The 18,966-nt window shown below is 37.8% G+C and overlaps 1 protein-coding gene across 1 annotated transcript in view; it reads left to right on the plus strand.

The window, feature by feature from the left end:
- Positions 1-352: 352 nt before the first annotated feature.
- The window catches only part of KIF20B (kinesin family member 20B), a 98,179-nt gene continuing 79,565 nt past the window's right edge, over positions 353-18,966 (plus strand). The window contains exons 1-3 of the mRNA XM_023739903.1: positions 353-420; positions 1,330-1,400; positions 3,454-3,680. Coding sequence (XP_023595671.1) covers positions 3,534-3,680 — 147 coding nt within the window. The 5' untranslated portion in view covers positions 353-420; positions 1,330-1,400; positions 3,454-3,533. The remainder of the gene's footprint in view (positions 421-1,329; positions 1,401-3,453; positions 3,681-18,966) is intronic.

Genomic DNA, 18,966 nt, shown 5'->3' on the forward strand with positions numbered 1-18,966 from the left:
GTGCCAGCCTCACCTCGCGGCCTTCGCTAAGTCTTTATATTCTCAAGGATGGAATCCAAAATCTGCATCCCCGCTAACATAGAGGGGGCTACGTATCACAGCCGCGAGACAGCACCTGTACTGCACCACTCGCGGAGCTTCGAGAATCTCCAACCTTCCGCGCCCTGGCCGCTCACGGCCCCGCCTCCGCCCATTGGTCGCTCTGCGTTTCAAGATCAGCCTCCAGATTTGAAAGCTTCTTCCGGAAGCCGGTGGAGAGCTGACAGCGCAAGCAGGCGGCGCTCCTGGGCGGTGCTCTGTAGCTCCGCCCACTCCCAGTATTCAGTGCGGTGCTCTGACCGCCATTGTTTGAATTCGAAAAGGAAAATAACCGAGGTCTTGCTCGCTGGGCTGGTCGGCCTGGCACCGCAACGTGTGCAGGTGAGGAGGGGACCCAGGTGAGGATGCGGGGAAAGAAGTGGGTGACTTCGCACATACCGGGCCTTTAAATGGGAAACAGCTCTGGCAATCTCTGCATCTTCCGTCAGCACTCCTGGCGCCCCTGAGGTTACAGTCAGGGACTGGGTTGCGGAGCTATGAGGGCGCCAGGGTTTGCGCTGCACCCCATATGTTTAGCCTAATAGTTAAAAGCACAGACTGAACCCTACTACTTGACTCAGGAATTAAATCTCGTCTCCGCCTCATGTTAGCTGAGTGAGGTAGGGCAAGTTACTTAATCTCTGGACCTTAGTTTCCTCGTCTTTTGAGGGGGGCGGAGGGGCTGTAATAGTACTGTGATCTGCTTCTGGAAGGTCACAGCCTTGAAAACCCGATGGAGCAGTTCTGATCTGCACACAGAGGGTCGGCATGAGTCGGAATCGACTCCATGGCAAGTAACAACAATGACAGTACAGTACCTACTTTTTCAGGCTAGTGAAGATTAGATGATAATATGTGTAAAGTTGTTAGAAACAGTGTCTGACACATAGTAGGCATTGAGTGTTTGCAATAATTAATATTTTTATTGTTGTTATTGCTGCTTTTATTGTTGAGGTGCAGGCCTCTTGTCAAACCTAGTTTTCTGAATCTCTTAGGTGAGCGGTTTGCTTTGGTGGATGACATGGCTTCTGTTTTGGGGGAAGCCCAGTGGGGACCGTCACTTCTGCACTTTACTTCCAAGCTACTTCTGCCGTTGTTCGGTCTTGCACTTCTAGGGTTTTGCAGTGCCAGGGATACATCAATACACTTACTCATTTGATTTTTCCTGTGTATAAAGAACTCATCATATAGTTGTGAAAACTTTTTTCAGGCTTAATTTAATGGATCATATTCAGAAACCTACTAATTCAGTTACAGATACGGGTAGTCTCCGACTGAGGACGGGTTCCTTTCCGACGACTCCAGCTTAAGTCGATTCTGAGGTAAGTCGAATACCGTATTATTATTTTAGTTTTCATTATTATTGCCTTTTATTATCAGTATTCTTATAAATCCGATCTTTATTTGTCTTTGGGAGTTGGCCTGAGAATGATACATCAGCAAATTAATTGTATGTAGTGCATATTACAAACGATAAGATGTAAAAAAAAAAAAAAAAAAAAAGTGCGGTTCCTGGTAAACAGACTGCTGGTAAGAATACCGGTGAGTTGAGGACTACCTGTACTGCTATTTTCACCAAAGTCTTCAGTTATTGAGTCTCACTGAAGAGAAGATAAATGCAAAATGGAGTTTCCCAGTCATGGAAACAACTTTTCAAAATGAGAAATGAGATCTTAAACTCTGCTGTCGCTATAGGTAAAACACTAAAAGAGTAGGACCAATTTTTCTTTGAGTAGAGAGAATTTTATTTATCATTTAAGTCACTAGACAGGAAGTCTTTATCCCTACTTAAATATCTGTTAGGATTTCATGTAAGAGATGCAGAGTAGTATAAGGCTCTTGCCCTTAAGAAATTTCCAATCTAGCTGGAGAGGCCACACGTAAGTAGAAGTCAACTAAAAGTATAAGAAGTGACAGTACATCTCAACAATTTTAGAAATGTTAGGAGGCAGTTTCTTAGTTGAAAAATGAATGTATGAATAAGTACAAACTTCTTTAACCTTAATTTTTAGGAGGTACATAGATTCTTTTTAATGCAGCAATTTTGGAAAAGCTTTATCAGAAATCCTTTTTTTTTTCTCCAAAAACCAAAAATTAATTGAAGGCAAAGAATAAAACTTACCTTTCAGTTCTTTCAGTTTTCTGGGTATTTCCATGTAATCTGCATTATGAAATGTCAAGCTAGTATGTCAATATTTTTGTGAACTGTTTTCCAGTGTTCTAGATAAGTGATTATTTTTTACTCTGTAAGGTATCTTTTTTAAATTTTTCACCTATAAATTGCATGTTTGAAATGTTTTATGAAACTGCATTTAAGTAATTTTCCCATTTTCATTACATCACTAAGTATACAATAAAAATAGAAGCAATAAAGATATTAAACTTGTTTAATTGTTCGGTTGATCCTGTAGTCTACTGGGCTTTATTGAAGATAAGTATACAATTTCCCTTGGGCCTTTTGCAATTTAGGGGGAAAAAATAACTGAATACGCATTACTTTCTTCTCGAACAAAGGGCCCTAGTCTGGGCGTCACTGTTCTGGATACTTTCTAGTATTGTCAGAGATAAATTATAACATGGAGCTTTCTCTTTCTTCATGATATTGTGTACTGAGCAGATTCTCAGAAAAGATTTGAATGTTAATATTTTTTTCAATTAAGTTTACCCTTAAGTTTACATTTAAGTTTAGTCACTTGATATTTAATTCAGTTGTAATAGTTCACTGATACATTATTCCATATTCAATTTGAGACTATGTGTCAGGTATTGTTTTTGGATATGTTCCATATATTATTTCTCTTATTTTTTACTTACGTTATTTGGAAGAGGAAACCCTAGTGGCGTAATGGTTAAGAGCTATGGCTGCTAACTAAAAAGTCGGCAGTTTGAATCCACCAGGTGCTCCTTGAAACTCTATGGGGCAGTTCTACTCTGTGCTATAGGGTCGTTATGAGTCGTAATCGACTTGACATCAATGGGGTTTTTTTGGAAGAGTTTAATTAAAATTAATTTCCCAGATAACCAAGTTTGACTCCTAAATGCTAAAACATTACAAAGTCTGTGAAGTAATGTTCTTCAAAAGATGCTAAATTACTAAACATTCGGTTATAATTTTCTCTATGATCTCCTTGCTATTTGATTTCTCAGAGGATTTCAGGCAGAGATTGAATGTTTTTACTGTGTCACTTTACGGATTATGTTTACTCATAAAATCTCCTTAGATATAGATATGGGTTGGATCAAATAAATAATAGTGGCAGGTTAGGCTCAATATTATTTGATTCAGAATCTGTAAATCATTTGACTTTTTGTTCATTCCATGGGTCAGTGTGTTGTAGATGAACAGTTTAATCTTTTCCTTCACTGTAATTCTAGGTATATGAGGGATCATACGGCTTGGTTTACATGGTGACTTAACGAAGGTTGTCTGAAGAAGGTGCTATTATTCTTGCAGAATGGAATCTAATTTGAATCAAGATGGGGCACCTAGACCATCTTACGTTTTTAGTGCTGACCCGATTGAAAGGCCTTCGGAAATAAACTTTGATGGCATTAAGCTTGATCTCTCTCATGAATTTTCTTTAGTTGCTTCAAGCGCTGAGGTAAGTACAAGAAAAGTATTATATTGTTTATCATGATTGAGTGGAAAGATTTGCTTTCGGTTTTTTAGGGGTTGCCTAGAGGAGAGAGTCCTAAACGTTCTGGGTTTAAGGCACCATTGTGTGTCAGTAATTTTTTTGTGGTACCGTAGGCCAAAAGAAATATGTTGGGTTCTCTTTCAAGTAGTAGGTCCAGACAACTTAATAAGTATCTGTGCTTTAACTAGTAGCCAACTGAAAAAAAAATTAATTCTTAATTACAGTTATTTACTAATGGGATATGTTGTGCTGTGGGGGACTGCACAGCTTCTCAAACTTTGGGAACAGATTAGACACTGCCACTCTCATTTTCTGTTCCTCATTGATTTTTTTGTTGTTGTTGTGTGCTGTCGAGTCGATTCCAACTCAGCAACCCTATAGGAAAGAGTGTAACTGCCCCACAGGGTTTCCTAGGCTGTAATCTTTATGGGGGAGCAGATCACTAAAACTTTACTCTTGAGGAGCAGCTGGTGGGTTCAAACTGCAGATCTTTCAGTTAGCAGCCAAGTGCTCAACAATTGCACCACCAGGGCTCCTTTTTTGTGTGGTAGTTGCTTTTTTACCATAGCAGCTACTGAAAACCCAGCTTCACAGAGATGACGTCATCCACAGAAAGTGTGATCTAGTGTTCAAACTGAGCTACCTCAAGCTAATGGTTCATATGCTGTCTAACAGATGTCAAATATTGGCTATGATTCCCTCAAAAATATGAAATATCCTGCTGTGCCGCGAAGAATTGTGGGCCTTAATTAAAAAAAAAATACAGATTTTTAAAAATTATTCCGTAGAATTGAGACTGAGAAGTAAAACTCCTTCCACCACCCTTCCTATTACCACTATTATGTTTCCATGTGTCTTTGTAGATCTGGTCTTATGCATTTACTTATCAATTCATTTATATTCTACTTGTTATGTTTTACATGGTTAACTTTAGTGCTTTAGTGATATGGACTAAGCCTTTTTTTTTTTTTTTAAATTGTGCTTTAAGTGAAAGTTCACAATTCAAGTTAGTTCTCATACAAAAATTTATACACACATTGTTATGTGACCCTAGTTGCTCTCCCTATACTGTGACAGCACATTCCTGCTTTCCACCCCAGAATTCCCATGTCCATTCAACCAGCTCCTGACCCTCTCTGCCATCTCATCTCACCTCTGGACAGGAGTTGCCCATTTAGTCTCATGTATCTACTTGAGCTAAGAAGCACACTCTTGATGAGTATCATTTTATGTCCCATAGTCCAGTGTAATCTTTGTCTGAAGAGTTGGCCTTGGGAATGGTTTCAGTTTTGGGTTAACAGAGAGCTGGGGGGCCATGTCTTCTGGGGTCCCTCCAGTCTCAGTCAAACCATTAAGTCTGGACTTTTTACTATAATTTGAGTTTGCACCCCACTTTTCTCCTGCTCCTTCAGGGGGTCTCTGTTGTGTTCCTTGTCAGGGCGGTCGCTGGAGGTAGCCAGGCACCATCAAGTTCTTCTGGTCTCAGGCTGATGGAGTCTGGTTTATGTGGCCCTTTCTGTCTCTTGGGCTAGTATTTTCTTTGTGTCTTTGGTGTTCTTCAATCTCTTTTGCTCCAAGTAGGTTGGGACCAATTGATGCATCTTAGATGGCCCCTTACTAGCTTTTAAGATCCCAGATGCCACTCAACAAAGTGGGATGCAGAATATTTTCTTAATAAACTTTGTCATGACCAGTTGACCTAGATGTCCCCTGAAACCAGGGTCCCCAGACCTCCACTCCTGCTACTCTGTCCCTTGAAGTGTTTGGTTGTATTCAGGAAACTTCTTAGCTTTTGGTTTAGTCCAGTTGTGCTGACTTCCCTTGTAGGTATGGGTCTTGTTTCATTTTTTGCAGATGGATATCCAGTTATGCCAGCACCATTTGTTAAAGAGACTGTCTTTTCCCCAATTAACAGACTTTGGGCCTTAGTCAAATATCACCTGTTCATAGGTGGATGAATTTAGGTCTGGATTCTCAATTCTGTTCCATTGGCCTATGTATCTGTTGTTGTATCAGTGCCAGGCTGTTTTGACTATCGTGGCAATATAGTAGGTTCTAAAATCAGGTAGCGTGAGGCCTCCTTTATTCTTCTTCTTCAGTAATGCTTTATTTATCTGTGGCCTCTTGCCTTTCCATATGAAGTTGGTGATTTGTTTCTCCATCTCTTTAAAAAGTGCCGTTGGAATTTGGATCGGGATTGCATTGTATCTATAGATCACTTTGGGTAGAATAGACATTTTCACAATGTTGAGTCTTTCTATGCATGAGCAAGGTATGTTTTTCCACTTACGTAGGTCTCTTTTGGTTTCTTGCAGTAGTGTTTTGTAGTTCTCTTTGTATAGGTCTTTTATATCTGTGGTTAGATTTATTCCTAAATGTCTTCTTGGGGGCTATTGTAAATGGCATTGATTTGGTGATTTCCTCTTGGACATTCTCTTTGTTGGTGTGGAGGAATCCAACTGATTTTTGTATTTTTATCTTGTATCCTGATTCTTTGCTGTGATTTTCTATGAGTTCCAGTAGTTTTCTTGTGGATTCTTTGGGGTTTTCTGTGTATAATATCATATCATCTGTAAATAGAGATATTTTTACTTCTTCCTTACCAATTTGGATGCCATTTATTTCTTTTTCCGGCCTAATTGCTCTGGCTAGGACCTCCAGCACAAAGTTGAATAAAAGTTGATAAAGGACATCCTTGATAAAATAAATGTTGATAAAGGACATCCTTGATAAAATAAATGTTGATAAAGGACGTCCTTGCCTGGTTCCCATTCTCAAGGGGAACGCTTTCAGACTCTCCATTTGGGATGATGTTGGCTGTTGGCTTTGTATACATGCCCTTAGTTATGTTGAGGAATTCCTCCTCTATTCCTATTTGGCTGAGAGTTTTTATCATGAACGGTGTTGAACTTTGTCAAATGCCTTTTCTGCATCGATTGATAAGATCATGTGGTTCTTGTCTTTTGTTTTATTTATGTGATGGATTACGTTGATTATTTTTCTAATGTTGAAACATCCCTGCGTACCTGGTATAAATCCCACTTGATCATGGTGAATTATTTTTTTGATATGTTGTTGAAATCTTTTGGCTAGAATTTTGTTGAGGGTTTTTGTGTCTATATTCATGAGGGATATTGGTCTGTACTTTTCTTGTTTTGTGGTGTCTTTACCTGGTTTTGGTATCAGGGTTATGCTGGCTTCGTAGAATGAGTTTGGGAGTATTCCATCCTTTTCTAGGCTCTGAAATACCTTTAGTAGTAGTGGTGTTAACTCTTCTCTGAAAGTTTGGTAGAAGTTTCCAGTGAAGCCATCTGGGCCAGGGCTTTTTTTTGTTGGGAGTTTTTTAATTACCTTTTCGATCTCTTCTTTTGTTATGCGTTTATTTAGTTGTTCTCCCTCTGTTTGTGTTAGTTTAGGTAGGTAGTGAGTTTCTAGAAATTTGTCCTTTGCCTCTAGGTTTTCAGATTTGTTACAGTTCAGTTTTTCATAGTATTCTGTTATGATTCTTTTAATTTCAGTTAGGTCTGTTGTGATATCCCTTATCTTATTTCTTTTACGGGTTATTTGCCTCCTCTCCTGTTTTTCTTTTGTCAGTTTAGCCAACGGTTTAGCAATTTTGTTGATCTTTTCAAAGAACCAGCTTTTGGTCTTGTTAACTCTTTCAATTGTTTTTCTGTTCCCTAGTTCATTTGATTCTGCTCTTAATTCTTATTATTTCCTTTCTTCTGGCACCTGAGGGCTTCTTTTGCTGCTCTCTTCCTACTTGTTCCAGTTGTAGGGTTAATGTTTTGATTATGGCCCCTTCTTCTTTTTGAATGTGTGCATTTATTGCTGTAAACTGACCTCTGAGCACTGCTTTTGCTGTGTCCGAACGGTTCTGGTATGATGTGTTTTCATTCTCATTAGATTCTGTGAATTTCTTTATTCCATCCTTAATTTCTTCTATAACCCAGTAGTTTTTGAACAAGGTGTTCAGTTTCTGTGCGTTTGATTTTTTTTCCTTGCTTTTTCTGTTATTGATTTCTACTTTTATGGCTTTATGGTCAGAAAAGATGCTTTGTAATACTTCGATGTTTTTGATTCTGTTAAGGCTTGTCTTTGGCCTAATATGTGATCTGTTCTGGAGAAGTTCCATGTGCATTGGAAAAGAAAGTATACTTGGCTGCTGTTGGGTGGAGTGTTCTGTATATGTCTATGAGATCAAGTTGGTTGATTGTAGCATTTAGCTCTTCCATGTCTTTATTGAGCTTCTTTCTGGACGTTCTGTCCTTAACTGAAAGTGATGTGTTAAACTCTCCTATTATTATTGTGGAGCTGTCTATCTCCCTTTTCAATGCTGTTAGAGTTTGTTTTATGTATTTTGGAGCCCTGTTGTAGTGTGTGTAAATATTTATTATGGTTATGTCCTCTTGGTATATTAATCATTTAATCATTTTATAGTGTCCTTCCTTATCCTTTGTGGTGGATTTTACTTTAAAGTCTGTTTTGTCAGAGATTAATATTGCCATTCCTGCTCTTTTTTGAGTATTGTTTGCTTGATATATTTTTTCCATCCTTTGAGTTTTAGTTTGTTTGTGTCTTTAAGTCTAAGGTGTGTCTCTTGTAGGAGCATATAGATGGATTGTGTTTTTTTTATCCAATCTACCACTCTCTGTCTCTTTATTGGTGCATTTAGTCCATTTACATTCAGCGTAATTATTGATAAGTATGAGTTTAGTGCTGTCATTTTGATGTCTTGTTTTGTGTGTCGTTCACAGTTTCCTTGTTCCACTTAATTTTCTGTGCTGAGTTGTTTTTCTTTTCATCTTTTTTAGTGTTGTTGATTTTGTATTTGCCGAGTCTGTTTTTCATTTACGTGTGTAGGATTGTTAGTTTCCTTTGTGGTTACTTTAATATTTACCCCTGTTTTTCTAAGTTTAAACCACTCTTTTATTTCCTTATATTGCCTTGACTTCCTCTGCATATGAAATATCACTGACTACATTTTTCAGTCCCTATTTTGGTTTTAAAGTTGTCGTCTTTTACATATTGATGACTCTGTTTCCCTATTTTCAGTGTTTTAGCTTTGATTTATTTTTGTGACTTCTGTATCTGGGTTGATATCTGGTTGCTCTGTCTTTTTTTCTAGTCTTGGGTTGTAATCTGATGTTACTGATTTTCTAACTGGAGGACTTCCTTTAGTACTTCTTGTAATTTTGGTTTGGTTTTTGCCAATTCCCTAAACTTCTGTTTATCTGGGAATGCCCTAATTTCGCCTTCATATTTGAGAGACAGTTTTGTTGGGTATATAATTCTTGGCTGGCAATTTTTTTCCTTCAAGGCTTTATATATGTCATCCCATTGTCTTCTTGCCTGCATGGTTTCTGCTGAGTAGTCCAAGGTTAGTCTTATTGACCCTCCTTTGTAGAGGACTTTTTGTTTATCCCTAACCACTCTTAAAATTCTGTCTATATCTTTGGTTTTGGCAAGTTTGATAATAATATATCTTGGGGACTTTCTTTTTGGATCTACCTTATATGGTGTGTGATGAGCATCTTGGATAGATATCTTCTCATGTTTCATGATATCAAGGAAGTTTTCTGCCAACAAATTTTCACCTATTCTCTCTGTATTTTCTGTTATCCTCCCCTGTTGTGGTATTCCAATCACTTGTAGGTTATTCTTGATAGAGTCCCACATAATTCTTAGGGTTTCTTCATGTTTTTAAATTCTTTTGTCTGATTTTTCTTCAAATAAGTTAGTGTCAAGTGTTTTATCTTCAAACTCACTAATTTTGACTTCTATTGCCTCAGTTCTGCTCCTGTGGCTTTCTATTGAGTTGTCTAATTCTGAAATTTTATTGTTAATCTTCTGGATTTCTGATTGCTGTCTCTCTATGGATTCTTGCAGCCTGTTAAATTTGTCATTATGCTCTAATCTTCTTAAACTCCTCAATTGCTTTGTCTGTATCTTCCTTGGCTTGTTCTGCATTTTGCCTGACGTCTTTCCTGATCTGTCGATGAGTTCTGTATATTAATCTTTTGTATTCTACCTCTGGTAATTCTGAGACGTTCTCCTCCATGGGAAAATTTATTGATTCTTTGTTTTGGAGGCTTGCTGAAGCCATGATGGTCTGCCTCTTCATGTGTGTTTTGGTATTGACTCTTGTCTCTGAGCCATCAGTAAGTTATATTTATTTAATGTTTGCTTACTGTGTCTTAGCTTCTTCTTTTGGTATGCCCAAATAGGCTGCTCATATGAGCTAGTTTGATTATTTGTGCCTTTGAAGCTCTGATGTCCTGTCAGCAGGTGGTTAGGTCTGTTACGAGGTGTGTGAGTCCAGGAGTCTGTTTACTTTTCTTGTATAGATTCAGCTCAGGTGTCCTGGTAGTCCGTCACCAAGTGTGTGGTGCAGGCTCTCACCTGCAGTCCTAAAAGGCTGCAGTAGGGTGTCACTCACTGAGCAAGGCAGGGGGCTGATGGCTGCCCCTGAGTGTCTGGGAGGAAGGCGCATCCCTGTTCCCTAGAGCATGTATGTGGGTGGGTTTTGCAGCCGTACTATGAACACCGAGTGCTGTTGATTGTAATTATTGGGAGCCACCACCTATTTTTGGACCCCTGTTGGGACGGCTTGGTGGCATGGCTGGAGCCACCAGTCTTCAGGCCCCTGATGTGGGTAGGTGAGGACTCTTCTTAATGCCCAGAGCAGTGTCAAATGTCATGAACCTGTCACTTCATCATATAGCTGATACAATTAAAGTTAGGCTTCAGGTATATACCCTGTGTGTGGTACTGTGGTAATCAGGATCTTTGCTCTTGAAATGGGCCCACACAGAACTATGCAGATGTGACAGGCATTCAGAGTCCGTGGACCCCTTATGCCTGTGCCTAGGCAAAGGAGCTGTGCCTACCCTAAATTCCCAGCTTAGGGGAACTGGCGGATTATTTTTTCCTATTTGTTTACTTGTTCCCTCTTCACGGCCGGGAAAATGTCTCGGGGTACGTGACAGGTCTTATTTCCAGCCCAGGGGACGTGGCAATCGCTGAAGCCGCCCTGGGACCCAGTGCAGAGTGGAGAGGGGGCAGGTGAATTGGAGAGAGGTTTTTCCTAAAGGGGATGTTTTTTCATCTGCACGGTGGGTTAGATGTATGTACTTATCTTTTCCCAATTGAATGCTGCTTTTCACTGGTTCTGGAGGTTTAAGTAGACTCTCTACTGCTCGGTCTCTTCCAATGTGGAAATCGCCTCCCGAGCACCACTGCTTGCCTCACCATGTGTGCCAGCCGATCCGGCCTGAAGGGTGTCAGGTCCGGCAACTCCTTGCTGCTTCTGAACTGTCTCACCCTTCCCCTGCCACTCAGTCTGATTCCTAAACTTTGCCTTTCATGTTCTGGGCTCCTAGATTGTCATATAATCGATTGATTTTTTTTTGTGTGTGTCTTTGTTGTAAGAGGGACCACAGGAAGTGTCTGACTAGTCCACCGTCTTGACCTCGCCTCCCTAAGCCATTTTTATAAAGAATGATGGAAGGGAAATGGGGAGATAGGGGACATAGATAAAACAGTAATACTTATTAGTACTCATGAATGTGCTATGTTCTTTTATACCCTTCAGGTCATTTAAACATAAATAATAAAATGGTAGAATGAAAAGAATTCTGTGATACGTGTTCCTTGATTGTCAATTTTGGGCTCCACCTGTGGTTGCAGATAACCGTTAATGTACTTTCTGTATATAGCTTTGCCTTTTTAAAAATTTCATATAAATAGAATTATGTGGTCTTTTTGTGTCTGCCTTCTTTTACTCAGCATAAAAAACAAAAACTCCCTTGCTGTTGAGTCAATTCCGACTCGTGGTGACCCCATGTGTTACAGAGTAGAACTGAGCTTCATAGGGGTTTCTTGGCTGTGATCTTTATAGAAGGAGATCATCAGACTTTCCTCCCTGGCACTGCTGGGTGGGTTCCAACCACCAACGTTTCAATTAGGAAAACTGTTTGCACCACCTAGGGACCCCTCACTTATCGTAAGGGTCAACAAACAATGGCCTGCAGGCCAAATTCAGCCTGATGACAGTTTTTGTACCACTCATGAGCCAAGAATGGTTCTTTATTTTCTCTCTGTCTTTTTTTTTTTTTTTTAAATTGTTGTAAATATATATATAACAACATTTGCCAATTCAATAGTTTTCATTTATACAGTTTAGGATATCAGTTACATTAATCATGTTGTGAACAGTCACCCACGATCATTGCCAAATTTCCCATCAACATAACAGAAACTCATTATTTCCTAAACAGTGATTTGCCCCTGTCCCCCTCCTTCCTGGCCCCTGGTAACCACTAATAAACTTTGATCTGTGTGCGTTTGCCTATTCTTATTTCCTATCAGTGAGATCATGTAATATTTGTCCTTTTCTGATTGATTTATTTCACTTAACATGTTTTCAAGGTTTATCCATGTTGTAGCATATGTCAGGACTTCATTTCTCTTTATGGCTGAGTCATATTCCATTGTATGTATGTACCACATTTTGTCTATCCATTCATCTGTTGGTGGACATTTAGGTTGTTTCCACCTTGCAGTTATTGTAAATAGTGCTACAGTGAACACTGGTACACATATATCTATTTGGGTCACTGCTTTCAGTTCTCTTGGGTATGTATTTAGGAGTGGAATTGCTGGGTCCTATGGTAGTACTATTTAGCTTTTTGAGGAACTGCCAAACTATACATATTTTTATCAGCGGGTACCATTTTACATTCCCACCAGCAGTGTAATAAGGGTTTCATTTTCTCCACATCCTTGCCAACATTTGTTACTTTTTCTTTTTTTTAAAATCTTAACCATCCTACTGGCAATGAAGTATTATCTCATTGTGGCTTTGATTTGCATCTCAGAAGTAGCTATGAGTCAAAAATCGACTTAGTGGCACCTAACAACAATGGCTAATGACTTTGAATATCTTTTCATGTGCTTGTTGGTCATTCGAATATCATCTTTGGTGATATGTCTGTTTGCCCATTTTTTCATTGGGCTTTGTATCGTTTTAATGATAATTTGTAGTTTTATATATATCTTGGATTCTAGACCCTTATTGGCTATATTGTTCCCTAAAATTTTCTCCCAATCTGTACGTTGTCTTTTCACTTTTTTGATAAAGTCCTTTGATGAACAAAAGTATTTAAGTCTTAGGAAGTTCCATTTATCTATTTTGTCCTTTGCTTCTTGTGCTTTTGTTATTATATCTGATAATTCATTGTTTAAAACTAAGCCCTGCAGTCACACACCTGTATTTTGTCCTAAGAATTTTACGGTTTTAGTTTTCACATTTAGGTCCTTGATCCATTTAAAATTGATTTTTGTGTATGGTGTGAGGCATGGATCCTGATTCATTCTTCTGCATGTTGAAATCCAATTCTCCTGTTACCATTTATTAAAGATGTATCAGTTGATGGACATTTGGGTGGTTTCTATTTTGGAGCTGTTAAAAAATAGATGATGCTATTCTGAACATTTATATGCAAACCTTTGCATAGACTTATGTTTGCATCTCTTTTTGGTAAATAGCTTGGGAATTTGGGGTCAAATGGTAAATGCATGTATAAGAGGCTGCCACATATTCCTCTGTATCTTTGCCAACGCTTGGTGTCTTAGTTATCTAGTGCTACTATAACAGAAAATACCACAAATGGATGGCTTTGACAGAGAAATTTATTCTCTCACAGTCAATCTAAATTCAGGGCGTCATCTCCAGGGGAAGGCTTTCTCTCTCTGTTGGCTCTGGAGGAAAGTCCTTGTCGTCAATCTTTTCCTGGCTGAGGAGCTTCTCAGGTGCAGGAACCCTGGGTCCAAAGGACACGCTCTGCTCTCAATGCTTTCTTGGTATTATGAGGTTGCCCTGTCTCTCTGCTCGCTTCTCTCTTTTATATCTCAAAAGAGATTGGCTTAAGACAAAATTTAATGTTGTAGATCTCATCAGCATAACTGCTGCTAATCCATTTCATTAACATCGTAGTGATAGAATTTACAACACATAGGAAAATCACACCAGGTGACAAAATGGTAGACAATCACAACACTGGGAATCATGGCCTAGCCAAGTTGTCAGACAGTTTTTTGGGGGCACAGTTCAATCCGTGACACTTGGTAATGGTCAATCTATTTAACTTTAGCTGTTTTAGTGGGTATGTAATAGGCCCTTATTGTGGTTTTAGTTTGTATTTCCTTGAGGAGCATTTTTTCATGTATTTTGTTGGCCATTCCTGCATCTTTTTTTGTGAAGTATGTCTTCAAAAATTTTCTCCATTTTTTAATTAGGTTGTTTGTCTTATTATTGATTTGAAAGATCTTTGTAATTTGTTGATATATGTTATCAGATTAATAGTATCTTTATGTGCAGAGGTTTTTAATTTTAAGTAAGTCCAACTTAACAATTTTTTTCTTTTATGATGAGTGTGGTTTTGGGTTTTCTCTAAGAAACTTGCCTTCTACAAAGTTGTAAAATTTTCTCCCACATTTTCTCTAGAAACTTAACTTTTTGGCTTAATGGTTATAGCAGTGATCCATTGTAATTAATTCTTATGTATAGTTGATGTAGGGGTCCAGATTTTTTTTAAAGTTCCATACATTTATCTAGCTATTTTAGCATTATTATATTGAAAAGACTTTTCTTTCCTCATTAAATTGTCTTTGTGCCTTTATTGACAATCAGTTGATTGTGTATTAGTCCACTTCTGGATTTTATTCTCTTCCATTGAACCACTTGTCTATCCTTATGCCAGAACCAAGCTGTCTATTTGTGTGGGACAAAGAACTTGATTTAGGCTTTGTCTCTGGTTACTGAAAATAACCCTTGAAATTTGCCAGCAGTCAAGGTGCCTTTGTTTTCCAAAATAGCCAGACAAATGTAGTGGGAGCCCCAAAGCCTGAAAAAAAAACAAAAAATAACCCTTGCCATCTAGTAGATTCCAACTCATAGCGTTCCTATGGGACAGAGTAGAACTGCCACATATTTCTTCTGCAGAGTGGCTGGTGGGTTCAAACCGATGACCTTGCAGTTAGCAGTCAACCACTTAAACCACTGTAGCACCAAGGCTCCTACCCAAAGACTACACCTGGCAAATAACTTCAGGTAGGCAGGGGAGTGTGATACAATCAGTCATGCATATCCATTGATTTGATCAATCATGCATGTGGAATGAGTCAGTTTCTGACTGTTGCCAGGATATTAAAAAACAATAGATTTTTTTATATTGATTATGCCGCATAGCTAGACTCACTTAATAGTTCTAAAAGCTTTTATGTAGATTCCATCAGATTTTGTGCATAGATATTCATGTCATTTGTGAGTAAAGACAATTTTGCTTCTTCTTCCCCAATCTGGATACTTCTCATTTTGTTTTTTGCCTGAATGCACTGGTTAGAACCTTCAGTACAAATGTTGACTATAAGTGGTGAGAGCAGAAATCCCTGTCTTGTTACTCCTCTTGTGACTTATCTTAAATTCAGTCTTTCCGCATTGCTGGTAAGTCTAATATTAGCTGTAGGTTTTTCGTATATGCCCTTTATCAGGTTGAGGAAGCTTTCTTTTATTCCTCGTTTCCTGAGAATTCTCACTATGAATGTATGTTGAATTTTGTCAAATGCTTTTTTGCAACTATAGAGATGGTAAGTTTCTTCTCATTTATTCTTTTGAAATGGTGAATTACCTTTTTTTTTTATTGTGGTGAAAATATATACAACAAAACATACAACAATTCAATAATTTTTGCATGTACAATTCAGTGACATCAATTACATTCTTCAAATTGTGCAACCATTCTTTTTTTTTTTTTTAATTGTGCTTTAGGTGAAACTTTACAGAGCAAATTAGTTTCTCATTCAACGATTTATACACAAATTGTTGTGCAACCATTCTTGCTATCTTTTTCCAAATTATCCTGCCACCAGAAACATACATTTAATTTACCCTAAGCTAAAATTCCCTCTTTCCCCCTCCCTCCCACCCCTGGTAACCACTAATAATTTTTGGTTTCTGTATATTGGCTTATTTCATGTAAGTGAGATCAGAAGCCTGATTATTTTTGTGTGTGTGTGTGTGTGTGTGTGTGTGTGTGTGTGCGCGCGCATGCGTGCGCGGTGTCTTTAGCTGACTTTGTTATTAGTGTGATGCTGGCTTCATAGAATAAGTTGGGGAGTAGTCCTTGTTTTTCTAAATTTTGGAAGAGTTTGAATAAAATTTTGTCAGCTCTTCTCAGAATGTTTGGCAAAATTCCCCAGTGAAGCTATCTAGGTCGGGACTTTTTTTTTGTTGGGAGTTTTTTGATGATATCTTCAATCTCTTTTGTTATAGGTCTGTTTAGATTTTCTACCTCTATTGGTATTAGTTTAAGTAGGTAGTGATTTTCTAGAAATTTGTCCATTTCACCTAGGTTTTCAAATTTGTTGGAGTACAGTTTTTTATAGTATTCTGTTATGATCCTCTTTGTCTCAGCTGGATCTTTTGTAATGTCTGTAATTTCATTTCTTATTTTGGTTATTTGCATCTTCTCATTGTTTTCCTTTGTCAGTTTGGCCAGTGATTTGTCTATTTTATCGATCCTTTCAAAGAACCAATTTCTAGTCCTGTTGATTCTTTCTGTTGTTTTTCTGTTTTCTATTTCATTTATTTCTGCTCTGATCTTTATTTTTTCCTTTATTCTGGTAGCTTTGGTCTTTTGCTCTTCCTTTTCTATTTGAGTTGTTGGGTTAAGTTATTAATTCTGGACCTTCTTTTTTAATGTATGCATTCATTGCTATAAATATCTCAGCACTGCTTTTGCTGCATCCCAAAAGTTTTGATACGTTGTGTTTTTATTCTTGTTTAGTTCTAAGTCTTTCTTAACTTCACTTTTTATTTTTTCTATGACCCAATAGTTTTTTAGTAATATGTTGTTTAGTTTCCATGTATTTAACTTACTTACTGTTTTTCCTGTTACTGATTTATAGTTTCATATCATTATGGTCAGAGAAGGTGCTTTGTATATTTTCAGTCTTTTAAAATTTGTTGAGGCTTGCTTTGTGGCCTAAAATATGGTGTATTCTGGAGAATGTTCCTTGTCCCTTGGAGAAGAATGTGTATTTTTGTTCTGCTGTCAGATCATGTGTTCTGTATATATGTAGTCCCTGACTTAGGATATATTCGAGTTACAGTGAATCTGTACTTATGACCATCTTTTTTTTTTGTACATCTCACTGTTAGTAATATGTACTTCCAACAGTGCAGCAGCGTGCCATTTGCTGATGTTAACATTCTCATGACTACCCCCAATAACAAAGATTGGATTTATAAACATACTGATAATAAAAGTTATTAATAATGAAAACTAAAAAAAAAAAAAGTATTCAATTTATGTCAGAATCAATTTACAACAGAGTTGTCAAAATGGAACCCCATCAAAAGTCAGGGGCTACCTGTATGTCCATGAGGTCCATTTAGTTGTTAGTGTTCTTTAGGTCTTCTGTATTTTGTTGATTTTATTTCTAGTTGTTCTGATCATCATTGAAAGTGGTATGTGAAAATCTCCTACTATTATTGTAGATTTATCTATTTCTTTGTCCAGTTCTGTTAGAGTTTGTTTTCTAAATTTTGGAGCTCTGGCATTGGATGTGTAAATATTTATAATTGTTATGTCTTCTTGGTTAGTTGACCGTTTAATCATTATATAATGTCTCTTATAATGGATTTTGAAGTCTATTTTGTCAGATATTAATGTTGCCACTCCCATTCTCTTTTGGTTACTGTTTGCTTGGTATATTTTTTTTCCATCCTTTGATTTTTAACCTGTCTGTGTCTTTGTGTCTCAGATGTATGTCTTGTAGACAACATATTGATGGTCATGTTTTTTTTTAATCCATTCTGTCACTCTGCCTCTTGACTGGTGCATTTAATCCATTTTCATTCAGTGGAATCATCAATAGGTATGAATTTACTGCTGCCATTTTGTTACAGTTTCTTTTGTGGTGTTAACGATTTCTTTGTTCATCTTTACTTTCTGTGATGCGTTCTTTTTGTATATGCCTTTTCTTTCCTTTCATTTTTACTGTTGTTTTTGTGTTTACTGAGTCTTTTTGCTTTTCTTCTTTGTGGAAACCCTGGTGGTGTAGTGGTTAAGAGTTATGGCTACTAACCAAAAGTCTGGCAGTTCGAATCCACTAGGTGCTCCTTGGAAACCCTATGGGACAGTTCTCCTTTGCCCTATAGGGTCACTATGAGTCTGAATTGACTTGATGGCAACAGGTTTGGTTTATTTTTTGGTTTGTTTTGGTGAGTAGATTTATTACTTTTCTTTGTGGTTACCCTGAATTTTACATTCATCATCCTAAATTTAAAACAGTCTGTTATGTCTTGAGATCACTTTGACTTCCTCTCCATATGGAAATTCTGTAACTACACCGTTTATTCCCCCTTTTGTTTTGAAGTTGTTGTCGTTTACGTCTTTATATCCCTGGTTTCCTGTAATTAATTTTGTAGCTTTATTTTACTTTTTTTAAGTCTTTACGTGGCTTGGTTTCTGGGTGATGTTGTCATGTGTCTTTATCTTAGGTTGTTGTCTGACGTCTTTGCTTTTCTATATGAAGGACTCCCTTTAATATTTCTTGTAGGTCAGGTCTGGTGGTTACAAATTCCCTTAATTTCTGCTCATCTGGGAATATCCTAATTTTTTAAGACAGTTTTGCTGGCTGTATGATTCTTGGTTGGCAGTTCTTTTTTCTCCAGGCTTTGTATATTTCAACCCACTGCCTTCTTGTCTTCGTGCTTTCTCATGAGAAATCTGCACTTAGTCTTATTGAGGCCTCTATTTAGGTGATGGGGCCCTGGTGGTGTGGTGGTTAAGCGTTTGTCTGCTAACCAGAAAAGGTCAGCAGTTCAAATCCACCAGCTGCTCCTTGGAAACCCTATGGGGCAGTTCTACTCTGTTCTATAGGGTTGCTATGAGTTGGAATTGACTCGATGGAAACAGGTTGGTTGGTTGGTATGTAGGTGATATTTTGCTTATCTTGAGCTGCTCTCAAAATTCCTTGTCTTTGGTTCTGGAAAGTTTGATTATGGTATGTCTTGGTGAATTTCTTTTGGGGTCTATCCTGTATTGCATTTGTTGAACTTGGATGGAAATCTTCTCGTCTTTTCTGCCATTATGTCCTCAAAAATTCTCTCTGTACTCTTTTTTTCTCTCTTCCCCTTCTGGAATTCCTAATATGTATGTATTATTCCTCTTAATAGTATCAC

This window comes from Trichechus manatus, unplaced genomic scaffold, assembly GCF_000243295.1.
Source record: "Trichechus manatus latirostris isolate Lorelei unplaced genomic scaffold, TriManLat1.0 scaffold00007, whole genome shotgun sequence".
Lineage (NCBI taxonomy): Eukaryota > Metazoa > Chordata > Mammalia > Sirenia > Trichechidae > Trichechus > Trichechus manatus.